Here is a 17,638-nt window from a genome sequence, read left to right as displayed (position 1 = left end):
CGTGTTTGGTCCCTGCAGGCCGCCTTGTGCACACACACTGAACCAAAGCAGCCAACAAGCACACACAAAAGACGCAACAAAAAAAAAAGCTTCCTCGTCTTTACACCACCAATAAAGTTTACAACAGGTACACTAAACTTTAGTGCTGATGTCAGCCCTCTGGTAAAAAACACACCCAGATGAGTGGACATCCTCTCACTGTGGGACTCACCCGGAATGTTCCATGGGGGAAAATATTGGATCATTAACATACTTTTGTCCTATTTAGGAAAAAATCCTAAAGAATTAGGCACCCGTGGGGTAAATACTAAAAGTATTAATTTAGACATTTTTACTTCAATACTAAACTTGTAACGTCTATGTAGGTGTTTCGATTTCATTCGTTTGTTGAACACACACTTATAACTACCTATGCATGGAAACGAAGAAATAAACGCAAAAAAACAACAATTAAATTTAGAATGAGACTGTGTGTTAAAATAATTCAAAATTGTAAACGAACAATAACATACATGGTTGTGATATTTTAAAAGTTCAGCTACAAAACACGAAAATAACTCCATAATATGTAGAGGTTGCTGTTTTTTTTTATTAATTTCAAACGTACACATACCGTAATAACGTGAAAATGACATCAAAGCAAGTGAAGAGAAATGAAATATTTCAAACACACGACAGACAAGTTTACGCTGCAAACATTTCAGAAGCAGGTCTCACAACACCACACCTTGCTCACTTTCCACGTCAAGTCTTACACCCCCCCCCAAATAAAAATAAAAAAACACTCTTAATAATGCAGCAGATATTTGTTAATCTCAAATAGGAACATCAGTCATCCTGAAATTCATTCAAATGCTTTATGTCCTCCCAAAAGAGGGGATTATTGTTGTTATTGTTATTAAAGGCATTCATCACATAGGGGGCGATGTTGGAGATTTTGCATGCTGTGAATTATACACCAAAAGGCGAATTAACACATTTTATTCTTATTTGTTTTTAACGCATACAAAGCCTTATCTGTGCTTTGTTTTTATTTTTTTATCTACAGAGTGGATTGTATCTGATGTACAGTATATTTATTAAAAAGTGTGTTTTTTTTCAGCCTCCTGCGTGTTATAGGATGTGTGGAGCCAAAGGTGTTATTCATGCAAGCGTTCGAGTCCGTGTGCAATCAATTGTAGGCTGCAATAAAATAAAAATAAAAAAAAAAGAAAGCAGAAAACATCGTGAGCCATCTTCTTTATTTGTGACTTTACATCAACAATGGCGGGACAACAACGTCGTCTTTCACAGGAGAAAAACACCAGGAAACGAGCATAATTGTTAACATCAATATATAACAAGACGTACATAACGGTTATAATATTCAGTGCAAAAAAACAACTACTCTATATCACCAGCACGTTCAAATAAAAAGGAAACTCGCTGTAATTGTTGCAGGTTCACGCAGTTAATGTGCGTGATAGGCAGTTTTAGTTGTTGGGGAAATAGCTAGTCGTTCATTCAGAGCCCTGTGCCACTGTGGAGTGCGAGTGTGGATTCTGCAAAAGGCAAGGCTCCGAACTTTAGGTAGTGCCTGGTAACAATCTCTTAATTGCTTGGCTTGGCTTGGAGCTAATTGTCTTCCCAAGACGTAAAGAATTGTCTTCAACAAGAGTACATAATTGGATAAATGCTACATACATTACCTAATAATAAGCTCGGTGTGTGTGTGTGTGTGTGTGTGTGTGTGTGTGAATATATATATAACACCTTAAAATTAAAAACCGTATGAAATCTCTATATTCAGAAATCTCTATTGCAATTATCCCCAGGTTTAGGTAGCATCAAAGGATTTCAAACGATTGCAATTCCCTGGTCATCCTCCAAAAGCAAGTGTTCGGAGATCATGGCTGTTTAAAAATATGGTCAAAAGAAACAATGAGAATAATAATAATAATGTCATAATCATGATAGTAAAAGTGGGTGCTTTGATGACTATACTAACATTTCTTTTTGGTCTATTTACAGATTGATTTCAGTCGTGGTGGGCTAAATTTGATTCTGGTTTCTAAGAAATGGGTCCAAAAATGTTCTTTTTTTTAAATCTAACATGCGTTTTATTTCCCTTTTTGTTTAGTTTTGTTTTGTTTTGCAAGGGCAGCAGATCTAGTATATAAAATAAAGTGTAGCCTCTTATTTTTGTGGCAAAAAATTGGGTAATCCCGTTTGTTGAAAACTGAGAAATGTGCATATTTGCCAGGAATATTGTTGGGATTCCTGTTCCCACTTGACAAAAACGAAAGGGCGGTCATAAAGATGATGCTCTTGTGACTCCTGCTCTCTTTATGAGAGCTTTTTTCTTCTCTTTTTCAGCCATATAACCATAAAAGGACCATAAAATCACTCCTTGGTCTCGTCTTTCTCTTCCGCTTCCTTCTCTTCTGCCTCTTCCCCTTCACCGTCCTCGTTGCCCTCCTCCTCGGCCTCGGCCTCTCCCCTCTGACCCGGAAACTTGTCCTTGTTGTTCTCCTTTTTCCACTTCATCCGCCGGTTCTGGAACCAGATCTTCACCTGCCGCTCGGTGAGGCTCAGGGCGTGGGAGACCTCGATCCTCCTCTTGCGGGTCAGGTAAGGGTTGAAGAGGAACTCCTTCTCCAGTTCCAGAGTCTGGTAGCGGCTGTAGGTTTGCCTGCCATTGCGTCGTCCTGGGGCTTGAGTGGGATAAAGCCACGAAATAAAGGTTAGCTGTGGTCCTCCGTCAATAAATGAGTATGCTACAGATGCTACTGCTGCAGGTACTACTACAGGTACTACTACTACTGATATGGATGCTCTAGAGCAACATTAGTATACGTTATATACACGTATAGACGCCATATGTCATAGCATTACACACTATTATTATTATTATTATTATCATGCGTCCAAAACGACCACAGAGTGGGTCAAACGATCCCACTCGAATCCACATTCCTATGCATTTAGACGTATGCACCATCACGTGCTTCGGTATGACGACGTTATGAAATATGAACAACTAATTGTCAGTAAATATGAGCTGTATGAACATGTGCTGCACTGCGGTGCCGCCTCTACATGTTCCCGGCATGGTTAGCTTTTACACGGCACTCACATACACGCGTGGATATGTGACATGTACTAGTACACACAAATACATAAACACAAGCAAAGAGAGAGAGTGTATAATGATAATAATAAAGCAGATTCTGACCGTGGGGTCTCATCCACGGGAACATAAGGCTGGGAGAGGAGTTTTGATTTAAGTGGCCTTGTCCTTCACCGGGGTTCGAGCCTCCCGACGATTTACAGTCCGGGTACTGCGCCAGGCTCGCCTCTTGCTGGCTACCGTAGAGCGTTTGCCTCGGCAGGGCTTCGTATCCGTAAAATTTCCCCGCGTCGCCGTGACACGCCAGTGCGCACGGGTTCTGCTGGTATCCCGGGTTGGAGATGCCGGTGGTGCCGTGGTGGAAAAAGTCCTGCACATGATGGGACGGGTGCTGGAAGCCCGGCGCGGCCGCTCCGGGTCCGTAGACCAGCGTGTGGCTGCGGGCGACGCTCTGTGGGAACCTGCAGTCGTAGTAAGTTGGCTCCAGAGACTCGCCGCCTTTGTACTTGGAGAAAAGAGGGTTGACAAAATAGGAGCTCATGTTCGGCTTTGCATCCAGCGGAGCGCCTGTCTCTCTCTCTCTCTCTCGCACACGCAAACAAGCACGGCCGTGGAAGAAGATCTCCGTTCGGGGGATGGCAGCCTTTTGTTTGGGGTCCCAACTTGCGCACGGCGTGCACACACACACACACGCAGACAGACAAAACCGGAACTGGAGAAACGCTGCCCCTTTGGACGATCCGCGGCAGCTCACTCTCGCCGAGCCCTTCCTCTCACATCCGATCTGCTGCCCGCTTGGTGTTTTTCCGCCCGGCTTTTCGCAAGCTCAAGTCCGCCTTGGTTGTGTGTTATCTAAACTTAAAGCTTGGCGTGCTCCAGAGGCGCAGCCACAGACGCTGCGTGCTCTTTTTTTCTTTTTTTTTTTTAAGCTTCCCACCCCCACCGCAGGCGCCCCCCTCCCCCCCCTCCTCATCCTCCCTCCCCAACCCCTTCATCTTTAGCACCGCGGTCAGACATGAGGCCCTATAGGGATATATGCACACCTGCGCTCATCACGTATCATCGGCTAATCAATGGACGCTTACATTTACAGCAAGGTCTTTGCTTTCTACGTAAAGAGCCATTTCTACCTCATACCTGACCTCCAGGAAGAGAATAATAATCATAATAATAATCATAATAATCACAGGGGAATGTTTCTGTAATAAGACAAAACCAGCACAACACAATAAAAGCAGCCACAAAAGCACCACAACCATTCACAATAATCACAGAAGATACACAAACAAAACTCCAAGCACCGCTGGCGTTATAATAACACATATAATGTTGCTTAACAAAAATCCAATGCAACATAACACCAGGGCAGATGCTGACGTATCACCGACATAATCATCAATTAATGATGCCATCACAACACAAAACACTAACAACAACACAATAATCACCAAACGATGATGCTGTAAGTAGCACCGACACAATAAGAGTACGAGTATCCGGTGCTATAAGAGTACAACGTAGTAAATGATGCATGATATACAAGCTCAAAAACCCAACCATTTACGCAGCAGTAAACCATGCAGTGCACAACTCGGTGTAATCGAGTAAAGGAAGGGTTAAGGAAGCAAATACACTTGCACCCGTAGCGCTGGTAAAACACACACACACGCAAATATAGACACGACCTATATGAATAGTAGATGCCACTCAATGACCCCGTAAAAGCCACGGAGGATAAATCTCCCCGCGTGGAAGAGTTCATAAAATTTTACACTGGATGTTTAGCTACAATCAGCACTAGCAAGTTCCAGTTCAATGTTCATGTGGGCTCACACACACACTCACACACACACACACACACACACACACACACTCCACAGTCTCCAAACACGCCAGTGTGCTTTTTGTGGGGGCCACTAACGTTTTATACACACCCTCGTAAAATATGAAAGGCGCACTGGGCGAATTTATAGACCTTTCACACTCTATAAATATGCAGATTGCCAATCATTGTTTCACACACACACACACTCTTAATGCTGGTGTTGCAACAACCAATTAATACTGATGACCATTCATAATAATAATATTTTTATTATTATTATTATTATTGCAGCTACAACATACTATAAATACTCTTACATTCCTGACTGTGAAGTACATTTTGAAATATACAGTACTTTATGATGTTCCAAAAAAAAATTAAGGAAGACGATATAATTGAATATGTAACAAAATATGCATAACCGGTTTTATCATCAAATAACGTTTTTAAAAGCAAACAACCCATAATACAACATCCACACTCATTAAAACCATGTTGCAACAACAACCATCTCCACGCTTTCCACTGCAGTCCAGCTTCCTGGTTTTGACCACTAAATACGCTTGGTTGCTGCCCGGGTGTCATTTTGGCATTGTTGACGTCAGTCTTCATTTTTCAGGACAAGCCGCAAAAAAAAGGCAGTGGAAAAGTGCTTTCACATATAGACGCCTTTGCGCAAAACATGGATCAACAGCGTCATCTAGCGTCCGTGTTGGTGTCCTAAACCCACAACCTGGTTGGAATCCACCAATCAGGACGCGCTACGGCGGGGACAACAAGATGCCCCCATTTGTCCAATTCACGTCAGGATGTGGCCATTTTGCTTGAATAAGAGCTGCGTGACGTGGAATGGATGTGTTTTTTATTATCGGTGTGGTTTTATACCGCACATTTAGGCTTGACTATAGACCTCGTGGATGAATAACTATTTCTTCGTCTAATGGTCGCCTAATAGACCACTGATATGATGAAGTGCATGGGGCATGGGGCAGGGGGGTTGCAGCCGGGCCTAGTTCCCCCTGAAGGTGCGCAGGGGTTCCTTTGAACGAGTCCTGCAGCTCCGTCCATTAAAACCATAAAGTCATTTAGGCCAGACGTCTAGCCAGCCGCCGGAGTTTGCTTTGTTGGTCTGCATTTGAGACAAACAGGCGAGCTCCAGCGTGGGGTGATAAAAAGTGGCATTTTTTTTGTGTGTGTGTCCGGGCGGAAACGCACGGGATTGGGCTCTGAAAAGTGGAGCATCCTGTCTTTATTGTCCGGCACCACAAAAAGACAATTTAGGCCCTATAAAGCCGGGACCAAATGTGAGACTCGTTCTCATGCAGGATGGGATCAAATATATATTTATACATATATCAAATATATACGTATATACTTTATCATTCCATGTATTGAGAAGTACGTTACCCCATATTGTATTAAATAATGCAAATGATTAAATTCCACGTTATGTCTGCAGGAACATCATCTCTAACATTTGCGCAATATTTGTTATTCTCATTAACGCACACACGTCAAACCCACAATCAACACAAAACAAGAGTTATTGGTTACGTTTGTATTTGCAGATGTACTCTCTATCTACACTCTACAATTAAAATTCGTATAGGATAGTACAGTCCAAAAAAGAGATACACAACAACTATGACAAAAATACAAGACATACAATAACAGGCCTTTTCATCCTGTACAAAATAGTCCATTACGGGTGTGTGAAATACACAGGATTTCAAGTATTTTCTTTCCTGGGAGCGCCATGAGGCGTCCGATTTGTACTTTTAGAACTTCCCTTACAAAAAAAAGCATTTTTTTTAATGTAAATTTAGAATTTCATGAATTACACAAGGACACATGTGCGTAAAAAACGGATAAATATAAAGAGAATTGAAGTGGTTGGCTTCATGTGTGCTGTCCATGGTAGTTGCAATTATTATGACAATATTATTGTTCCTTGCTGTCGCTCTTCTCTTTGTTCATTTTCTTCATCTTCATTCTCCGGTTCTGGAACCAGATTTTGACCTGCCTCTCGGTCAGATTGAGGACCCGGGCCACCTCGTAGCGGCGGTCCCTGGTAAGATACATATTGAATAAGAACTCCTTTTCCAGTTCGAGAGTCTGGTATTTTGTGTAAGGGCATCGCTTCTTCCTGGTGGAGCGAGCGTGGATCCAATTTGCCACTGGGTTGTCTGCAAGGAAAATATACCAGTTGGTTATTAATTACAATAATGTTCATTACACTCACAGGAGTTTCCATAATGTCAAAGAAAACATTGTATTTAATATTCCAAAGCCATCGCATGTACTATCTAGAGCTTGCACTTAGTTGCTTCCGTGTCCCCTTAACTTGTGAGTAACACCGTCGTAAAATACTCAATGCGCTTATTCACTTTATTGGCCCATAAAGTAGCCCATAGTTCAAGCCTTCACAGGTCCTGCGTGGTCCAATGTGTTGGAGATATTCCCCAAGTTGCGTTCATGGCTCATTTGTGTGTTTATTTAACGTTATTCTGCACATATTATTATTATTATTATTATAGTGGAATAAACATTGCTTTGTTTTCAAATGGTAGGCCTAAAAATGGCTGAAAAGACCCGGATGGTTCTGCATGCGAGGACACCATAATGCTGCATAAATACAGTATTTGTGCTTTGTACCTGCTATTCAAAGACAAGACAAGGCAAAGTATGGTTTCCTTGCACCCAAATTCAACGTGTTCATGTGGCTTGGGGCATGTTTACAACCTCGTGAGGCTTTTTTATAGCCCCAGTATTATTAGCCCAGTAGCGTTTGTCTTTTATAGTTGCTATACGGCCAGCAGAAAGGGGGGCGAGTGTATAATTTCACTTTACAGACTATGCCCTTCCTAGCAAAAAAAAGCAGTAAAAGTAGCTGCAACTTACTGGGGTCGAGCTCCGGTTTCTCTTCTTTATGCTTGCCAGCAGCCAGCAGCTCCGGTTCGGGCGAGGGGAGGCTCTGCAGCGTCTTGTCCCGCATATCCGAAGACGAGCAGTACAAATAATCCGTGTAGGTCCGCCCGGCGCTACCGAGGCATTCGCCGGCTCTGTGCTCCGAGAAGGCGTCCGGCTTCAAGCCGTAATGCCTGCCGTTTCCCGGGTAGCCGTGGAAAGGCACCGCGCCCGAGATGGGTTCCAGCCACGAGCGCACGTACCGCGACTCTGTCCCAAAGTGAGCCTGGTTGTACGGATGGTAGACCATGGAGGACTGCGAGGGCCCCCATGAGGAAGGGAACACAGCCGGTTTGGGCGCGAAGCTGCAAGACGGATAGTCTCCACAGTCCGGGACTAGAGAGGTGGGACGTGGGCCGGCAGGATGCGAGGAAGGCGCCGAGAAACGAGTCGCTGCCGCCGCCGCCGCTGCTGCGAGAACCTCGTCGGTGTCATGGTTGATCAGGGAGTCCACATAATAATTACTTATGGGACCCGTGGTCGACATGTCGAAGCCTCGCGGACTCTTTTACATGCATCCGATTATTATATGGAGTGTATGTGTACTTTTTTATCTGGCCATAGAACAATCAAGGCAGGTAATTATTTCTCCCAGCTCGGCCGCCTGCGATTGGCTGCCCTCGCGTCACGTGACTGTATTTACCCCACAAAAACTGTATGGCGGATCAATGCGCCACTCACCCCTGAAGAGCCTTGCGCTTTAGCGGATAAAACAAGTTTTCTTTCTTGGTGGCGGAGGTCTTTCGAGGTGACCTCCGCGTCCATGTCTGCGTCTTTTTTTGCCCGATAAAAAACAGCGGAGGAGCGCTAAAACAGGATCGCGGTGCAGTCGCAGTGCAGATACATGCGCGCACTGCGTATGAAACGGAGCCCGGCACTATTTGACGGTGTCATCAATCTCTGTCTGGCTGCAGAATCCTTCAGCTTTATGCCGCTGCAACCGACAACATGCGTGTTTAACGTGCGTCTTTTCCGCAAACACCATTGCTAGTGTGGAAGTGCTGCATGGTGTTCGGTTCTTTACAAGCTCCGATTGTGTTCACAGTTAAATACAGAGATGGAGTCACAGGACAAACACGGGATGCGCACATTAAAAGTGTGCGCTGTATTCAAAAGGGCGCAACGACATTTCCAAAAAAGGGGATCCGGGACATAGCGTGGAAGAAGGGGGTCCCGGCATTGTTGACAGGCAGCCCACTAGTGCCGCCATATTCCGCATAGTGGCAGTTCAAGTTTTAATGCCTGTCGATAAATTTTAAGGACAACCATTTGATTGTTCATAAACGTGTCGTTAATAAGCCGGCATCCTGCTCCCTCTCCTGACATAAAAACAACACAACTTTATATGTGTGTGTGTGTGTATACGTGTGCGCGCGCACACAACAGAAAGGCCGCACAAAGACGATAGAGACACTGCAAACCAAAAAGAAGTAAAGGTCGTTAGATTAAAAAATAACTCACATAAGGGGATAACATGCGTTAACTATTTTATATCCCGATTTATGCTGTAAAACTTGCCAACATGGTGCTGCTTCTACACACAAACACCAGTAAGCAAACACACCGCAATGCGGGCTATACACGCAGCCATGAATTCGGATTGAATTAAGTTCAATATCTGCTTTCATATACTGATGCTAGGATCCCCTTTCGGCTGCGAGTATGCGCGTGATTTTGGGACTGTTGCTTTAAATAAATCCCATGTTTATTTCCATCCACGTAATTAATTTTACACGCTAACTGGGTCTTAATTGCAGGCATGTGGAGTAAATAAAGATTCATTCCAACATAAAAAAATCAAATATTGATTGTACTAGTATAGAGTATAATATTCTCGTAGTATTTATCGGTATTTTTGCTTATGAAGTAACAATGTGTGTTATGGAGTTCAGATTCAAGCGTGAAATGTAAAAGGCCAGACAACAGAACTGAGAGCAGGATTGAGTCAAATGTTCCACCAGATGTATGCTGCTCACTATAAATTGTTCTTAACTTCAATAAGATCGGGTTAAAGTTGTGTTTTTTTCCCTGCAGGTTGAAGGTCTAAGTCTGTTTATTCTGCTGCCATTGAGCCTCAATGAAAAGCGTTCAGTAGCTCCATGATACTATAGCACATATGATCATTTCAATATGCGATATGCTTATTTTTTGTGCTTATTTTGACATTTGCTTTAAGACATCAACATTTATGACACTTTTTGTTGATTTATTTCTTCGACTGGAGTTCCAAACATTCATGATATTTCATATTCAAATTGTCTTGCCTGTTTGCATTCCGTGTTGTCAATCTATATAAACCACATGATCTATATGAAGCTCTACGGCAAACAAAAAGCCATTTTTATCACCCTCCTTGTCATCGAGTAGTGCATCTAAATGAATGCCGTGGAAGTCAGTGGAATATGGTACCTCATTTAGCCTTAAATCTGCGCCACAACAAACCCTTTAGACGTGCTAATATCACATTGTGTGCACAATCTCACCAATTCCACGCAACGATAAAATGCTTTCTCCATATCGCCTGTATCATCCTCCCAGCTAAAAACAATGACCTAAATATTTCCATATGGAGTGTATTTTTTATTATATTGGCCCAAACTCAGAAGAGACTGCATTAAAGAGGACAGGCTGCACTGCGCAGCCGCAAGACAGTCCAATAACATTACATTTAGTCCAAAGTTCGTTTATTCCCTAAAATGACGACCTGGATGAAGATTTAATTGCATATTTTGGCCTCAAAATAATATTAGCAAACAGCAACTTACTGCACGTGCAGTCCAAATCAACAATTATTACAATTATTAAGTTATTTTCATGACTAGAATAGTATCTTTTTGAGAGAATACCGCCATTTTGCTGATCATTTTAATCAAATAAATTAAAAATACTGCTATTTACTGGTATTTTTTATTATAAATGTACTGTATCGTTTAATTATGTCAAATCTTATGATGTCTAATATTTGATACGCTGCCTGAAATGACGAATAAAAGCCTTTAAAGTCATGCCCCTTGTTACGTCCTGCAGTGTCTTGTCACACCTCACTTGAAGTGTCCCTTGGAGGAAGTCAGGGTCTGACGGCTTCAGTTCCTGTGCGCCACTACAAAGTGGAAATAAATGGCTTTATGTTTATATGGTTTTAGGGTGAACTGTAAAAGTCTTTGTGGCTGATACATTCCAAGAGAAGACGCCCATTCACACAGCTGAATGAAAGTGACTTTGGATTCCAGACTGTCCCCCTTCTTGCAATTTGCACCGCCGCCAGGGAAACACTGAGCAGGATTAGAGAAGCAGTAAACATGCGGCTCGGGGTGAATGCAAAACAACAACACATCTAAGTCCTCCTCGGACTCCTTCGGCGTCACATATTTGATTCCACTGTCCACATTTGCACAAGTAAACACCAATTAATTCATCGTTGCACTAAAATTAATATATCTGAAATATGTCTGCTACTGCATATGCTCCTGTGCAATATTATGTTTGGATATCTTGTATATATCTTGTATATATCTTGTTAAACTGTCTTTTTTTACTCTACTTTTTGTATACTTTTTTTTAACTTGACTACTGCACTGAAAGGAGAACCTCTCCAATCTCGTTGTACATCTTGTATAATGACAATAAAGGTCATTCCATTCCAAAGAGGAGCACAAAATATAGGCCACCGTCTGCATAATAACATATCATTAATATAATCATTTGCTTCTACATTATGAGATAAGACAGGTAATTATACCAGTAATACAGCCAATAGTGTGTATCATTAAAAATGGCTTTACGTGTTTTTTATGTACAATTTATAAAAATCTAAAATTCTCATGCTGCTTCAATACATTGTCGAATATTATCACAATAGTGCATTAACTATTCAAGGTCCAATTTTATGTACAGGATAAAAATTAAAACGTACATTATTGTAAACATGCAGATGATATTTAACTGCAAATCAATGCATGTCAATCAATAAAAGCTATTAGGGTGTGATACTATATTTAAGATTTAGTTGTGATATTTTCTTAATAAGAAATATAAGATGATGATAATAATAATAATAGAAAATGACTATGCATATATTGTTTTCAGCACACTTATTTAAGGAAATATATATCAAGTACAAGCTCAAGAATGTAAAAAAAAAAAACCGAAAAGAGGCTGTCACTGAAACACTGAAACAAAGCCCCTCCAACAACATCAGCCTCAGACATATTGATTTTTCATATCCATCTCCCCCCCACCGTGCATGCATGCACCCGTCCATCAATGGCGGATGCATGGTGTGTTTACAACATGGCAGCAAATAAAGCTCATTCCATCCTTATATGCACACACTGCAGCTACACATGATCGTTTTCCAGTGGCGTTTGTGGCCATCTAAGCGTTTATAAGGGCTTGGAATTCGGATGAAACTGTGCCCCCCCTTTGATGAAGACGAACTGACGTAATCAAGGCAGTTTCTTGTTGCCGAGTCAGGAAGCCAACCCCAACAACATGAAACTACCTAAACCACGTTTCAGTTTCGCGACAAAGGGGGGAAAAAATCCACAAAAAGGCACCCAAAAAGACGGAATAGCAAACAATAACAATCAGACTTCCGTATACACACACAGCAAATACACAGATACTAATAATCCCAATCCGCATATATTGCAATGTTCCAAGGAGCAACCATTTTCCAGGAATATTTATCCAGGCATCAAACAGCAGCACACACAAGTTGTCAGAAAGTATAAACATGGCTGTCACAAAGCAACCACCCGCTGAGAGGTGTGCCACATTCCCCCCCAAAAAGCAGCAATATGAAAGAATAAACCATAATTCCTACCTTGACTTGCTTCCAATAGTCGCCTCTCCCGTCCACGTGTTCTCCCCGCCCTGACGGATGCACTCGCTCCTCCACGCTTGTCCCCCTTATCCTCCATCTTCCCTTTATCCCGGCCGCAGCCTCCGTGCAGCCTCCAAAGCGTGGTGGATCGTGCACTTTGCAGCCAGCGCCGTGTGCGTGTGATTCGCCCTCCTCCTCGCCCGCACACCTTTAAGCGCATCTTTACTGCTGCGGCACATTATATTTGCAGATCATAAAATCCACCCCCAACGCTTTTCCAGGGCGAAGCTGACATTAGAATTTTATGACCTTGACTTACTGTGGTCACCTGGATAATATTTAAATCAAGGTTATGGTCGCCGGCTTCTATTAAAAGTGACCCGGTGCTCTCTTCGTCTTCTATCTCTCTCCTTTTCTTCACACTTTTTGCAGGGGACAACTTGGCTCACGTTGCTCCCCTCTGCGGGTTGTTTTGACGCGGACGGCCGTGACGTGGCTGCTTGGGCATCTCGTGCACGTGCACAACTGGTGTCTTTTTTTTCCCTCCCAAAAACTGTCGTCCATGTTTTTTTTTTAGGCAAAGAGTCTTTAAGAAGGCACACCTCTGTGTGTGTGTGTTTGGATGATTATGATGAATGAATTATGTTTATGTGCGTGTGTGTGTGTGTGTGTTTGTGTGTGTGTGTTTGTGCGTGATGATGTTTCTAGATGTAGTGATACACGGCGCCATGTTGCCTATGGCGACTCTCCCTGCTGAGTTTTTTGAGTTTCATGCGTCTGTTCTGGAACCAGATCTTGACCTGTCTGTCGGTCAGGTTGATACTCCTGCTGATCTCCAGGCGGCGCTCGCGGGACAGATACATGTTGAACAAGAACTCCTTCTCCAGCTCCAGGGTCTGGTGCTTGGTGTAGGGGCACCTCTTCTTCCTGCCGTTTTTGGCTTTCAACCAGTTTCCGGTGGTCTTCCCCGCGGAAGGATCTGTCCCATGGAGACAAAGAGAGGCAACTTGAGTCTAGTCTGGTCTAGTCTGGTCTCCTATTGCATAATAGCTTAAATACATAAACACACCACCACAAAATGTCTACAAATTTAGCACCATGCTGCCTAAACGTTATAGTAGCTTTAGCATGCATTGCTAAACTAAAACCCGAGTGTATGTTATATAAATACATACATACATTTTATGCATATCACATACTGCATTGCTGCATACCACCTTTGCAGATACAACTTCACCTGCACGAGAACAAGAGAACTACTTCCGGCTCCAATCAGTTTTTAATTAAATGAACTTAGCATGGAGCGTGTAAGAGCTTCCATTGTGGTTGTTTTACAGTCAGAGTTGGACCTCAGACTCACATTAAGGTTTTATTACTTTGGCGCACCCTGAGCCAAAGGGTTTGTGTACAGGAGATGCATTCTATTAAAGCTGAAATACGACACCTAAAGTATTATTTTAATCAAGAAAGAGCTGTCTTTAAATAGATCCAAAAGTGTGTTTTATAACCATAAAAACATTTAATTCAGAAACACATTGGAACAATAGAGTAGTTTCAATCACAAGTAAAGTATGGGAAAAATAACACACCTAATCAGTTAAAAAAATGCATGAATCGACTTTTACTTAAAATATTATTCATGAAAGATTTGAAACAGGAAATATCAAATCTGACTTAAAATGAAGTGGAATTTTATGAGTGTAAATGCATTAAATAAATCTTATGCCAAAGTATAATCTTGAGAAATGTTGCTCGGGGCTTTTTTCTCTTTTAAATAAAAAAAAGCTGAATATACATATGATAATAATAATAATAATAAAGGTGCTGTGTTTTACGTTGATAGCGTAATTTGGAAGCGTAAACGGTGACAGTTTAAAAGTAGATGAAGGTGAAAGAATGACAACGTGTGTTTATTCGATGATAAGTGCTTGTCTCACATTGACACATTAATGCAAAGGTGTTAATGCCGCAGGCTGCACAAGCCCCGCTGTGTCAAATAGCGCCATTATTGCCTTATCGTCTACTCGATAGTTCGATGAGAAGGTGGGGGGGTTTGGGGGGGTCGTGAAGCGCAATAACGTCGCTGTACCTTTTAATTCGGTATCCGAGTCATTTGAGCAGCTGTCACTTTTGGCGTTCCGCTTCCTGTCCTGACTGTCATCATCCGCCTTGCCAGGTTCCAGTCCGGTCTGCAGGCTCAAACCGGGCTCTGCGGCGGCTAAGGGTGTGAGGGAGAATCCGGAGGGGGGCTGCTGGTCGTCCGGCTCATGTGTCCCCTCGGCGTCGTACACCTGGAAGGAGCTGCTGCCGGGCTGGGGCCCGCAGCTATTGTCCCCCAGCCGGATGTAGACAGCCGGCTCTGTTGTGTCCCTGCTCTTATTGCTGTTATCCGGATAGCGGCCACAAAACGCCTCCTCTTTGACGTTGCACGGTTGTAAACATGGGGCAACAGGTTGCGAGTCCCCTCCGGATTTGGAAGTCCATGCGGCCAGCTGCGCGGGCAGGTAGGGCCCGTCTTGGAAGCCACCGAGCGGGACGCCACCGGAGAGTGAAGACGCCGCCACCTTGGTCAGGTTTCTCCCACCGGAGTAGCCGTAATCCGGGGCGGCGTGAATGTACATCCCGGGCCCGCCGGAGTAACCGTCACCTCTGCAGGATAACGATCCTCCCATTAAGGAATCCATCAGGAAGTTTCCGGTTGCTATGTTATTAGGACATGACATTTTTTTTTACCGCCACTGCTGGATCCTTCCAAGAGAATCAGGACAGCAGGATGCTGACATCTTTTGGGGAGGGGGGGCGCAAAAAAATAGATCAGGAACATAATTATGGATGCTGGGAGACTCGGTCATGTGATTTTTAGACCAATAGCGGCGTGGAAGTGGCCTTGATGCTCCAGACTGCTGTGACGTCAGCGCGGTCAAGTTGGAAAGGAAGAGGCGTTTGTGGTGGAGCAAGAGCGACACCCGGTGGCCGAAAGCGGGGTAGCACGACAAGGCCTCAGCATGGCAGACAAAGGCGAGCTGCTGCGGTTGACGTTTTTCCAACACCAGCTACGTGGCTTTTGGGGCACATTTGTCTCCCTTATTGGCAATATTTGAATAGCACCAGCTTGATGGACGGCTTGGCTTTTTTTTTAAAACATGTCACCGAATTCACGAGGTAAGATTTGGATTATTCCAGAACTTTTATCAGACATTTGCTTTAGAATAACAAACTATACAGTAGGAGTGAATTAAAAAAGGGGCTAATTTTACTAGCTGGACGTGCTTCCTGTTTGCTGTAAGACACATGATTGTATTATGTATACATTACAGCAGCTTTTTTTCCAATAGTCAACATACAATGATCATTTCCCATAGTATTTAAATACTTCTTACATCATGAGATCATTTTTAATAACTATTTGTTCGTGCTGCGTTTGTGGTAATAAATACAAAATTGTTTGCTTTTTGTCTGTGTCACTTTTGGCACTAAAGAATAGGATAATTTTTAATGACATTGTTGCTTGTGGAGCAAGTGTGCGTATATTAAACACAGCAATCGTTAATAAAACAAAAGAAACGGGAATATTAGTAAATCCGAAGCGATGTTTTGAGGATTTGTTCTGCACCGAAGTGCCCATGGTTTGACGCCCAGCTGCTATGCCTTTAACGACGCTGGTGTGTTAAAACAATGTGGTTGTCTGCTGTAATCAGTGTTTCATCCAAGCAACGGTGCTGCTGGAAATATTTGTTAAAATAATTATTTGTACTTATTTTTAATATATTTTATTTCTTCTAAATATTCTCCTGTTTGACGTGTTTGTAAATTAAGATTTTAAAAAAGCACGCCAAGACTCCAAATAGCATCGAACGGGTTGAACCGGTTTAAAATGAAAGTTAGCCTGTGAATATATTTATTGCAAACATGTACCACATGCGTAAAATGACTTTTGTGAAATAAAGATGGAAATAATACCAGTCTAGTTGTCTCTGTGTGCTTTTCTGTGGACATCCGTGGAGCTTTTGTAAAACAAATATAATCACACAAGTCATGCCAAATAGACACTTTTGCCTGCAGGCTCCGTCCGGGGGGGCACCCGGGGCACTTCTATTAGTGAAAAATTAATAAAAATGGAACCTATAGGTAACATGTGACGGTCAAGTTGTGCGTTGCTTCACACTTGAGGTCTGCATTTGAGACTGCCCAGACTGAAGAGTGTGTGTGGGTGTTGAGGGGAAGGGATTTCTTTTATGGTGCCACGTATATATATATATATATATGTATATATGTATATATATATATATGTATATATTTGAATAAAAGGAAACAACAGTTAAACAGTTATTTAGATGGGAGCACAACTTAACGAACTCAACGAATCGATATGACTCACAACGTGTGCAGTAATATGACACGGCCTACACAATGTACTTTTTTACTTGTACTTTGACTCATTGACTCTATAGAGTATTTGCATTTGTCTCAAATCCAACCACTGATGCATACGCTGCAGGCTGTAACTATTTCGTAAAGCATATGGATGTGAGGTTTGGGGGGGGGGGGTGCCTGACAAGATCCTGCCCGTATGAGTGAGTGTGTTATTATTGCACAAATCAAAAAGTATACCAGTAATTTTCTCTTGGCAGGCTCTTTCCAATGCATGCTAGGAAGCTTGTGCTTCACGTCCTCTTTCATGCTCACTGTCCACTGCGGCGCACAACTGCGAATTTATGGCGCCAGAATCATGTACTTTCTTAATTAAAAACCAGAGTGGCAAGCGCCGTCAAAGGAGAGCAAGTAGTACATTATTAAATGTTACAACACACGCACCTAAACACACCTCAGCCACGCAGCGTGACGAATGGTCCAAAACTCCTTTAAGTGCATGAATTAGAGAATGAATTATTTGCGAGGGGAAGCTGACAAA

At 42.7% G+C, this 17,638-nt stretch overlaps 3 protein-coding genes across 3 annotated transcripts; all 3 read right to left on the bottom strand.

Moving 5' to 3' along the window:
* Window positions 1-2,125: 2,125 nt before the first annotated feature.
* hoxc8a (homeobox C8a) lies at window positions 2,126-3,650 on the bottom strand. The gene is made up of 2 exons (XM_058085487.2): window positions 3,215-3,650; window positions 2,126-2,693 (listed from the first exon to the last, which is right to left on the bottom strand). Exons 1-2 carry the CDS (start codon window positions 3,648-3,650, stop codon window positions 2,383-2,385), a joined length of 747 nt encoding a protein of 248 aa, XP_057941470.2. The 3' UTR covers window positions 2,126-2,382.
* A 2,903-nt stretch (window positions 3,651-6,553) lies between these two features.
* On the bottom strand, window positions 6,554-8,800 carry hoxc9a (homeobox C9a). The gene is made up of 2 exons (XM_058084268.2): window positions 7,836-8,800; window positions 6,554-7,120 (listed from the first exon to the last, which is right to left on the bottom strand). The coding sequence occupies exons 1-2, from the start codon at window positions 8,386-8,388 to the stop codon at window positions 6,876-6,878; spliced, it is 798 nt and encodes a 265-aa protein (XP_057940251.2). The 5' UTR covers window positions 8,389-8,800; the 3' UTR covers window positions 6,554-6,875.
* Window positions 8,801-13,409: 4,609 nt separating this feature from the next.
* hoxc10a (homeobox C10a) lies at window positions 13,410-15,464 on the bottom strand. Its single transcript, XM_058084267.2, has 2 exons — window positions 14,816-15,464; window positions 13,410-13,705 (listed from the first exon to the last, which is right to left on the bottom strand). The coding sequence occupies exons 1-2, from the start codon at window positions 15,447-15,449 to the stop codon at window positions 13,431-13,433; spliced, it is 909 nt and encodes a 302-aa protein (XP_057940250.2). The 5' UTR covers window positions 15,450-15,464; the 3' UTR covers window positions 13,410-13,430.
* Window positions 15,465-17,638: the final 2,174 nt, after the last annotated feature.

Source organism: Doryrhamphus excisus, linkage group LG17, assembly GCF_037039965.1.
Source record: "Doryrhamphus excisus strain RoL-2023G ecotype Guam linkage group LG17, RoL_Dexc_Guam_v1.1, whole genome shotgun sequence".
Taxonomy (NCBI): domain Eukaryota; kingdom Metazoa; phylum Chordata; class Actinopteri; order Syngnathiformes; family Syngnathidae; genus Doryrhamphus; species Doryrhamphus excisus.
This window is presented reverse-complemented; position numbering and strand designations above follow the sequence as displayed.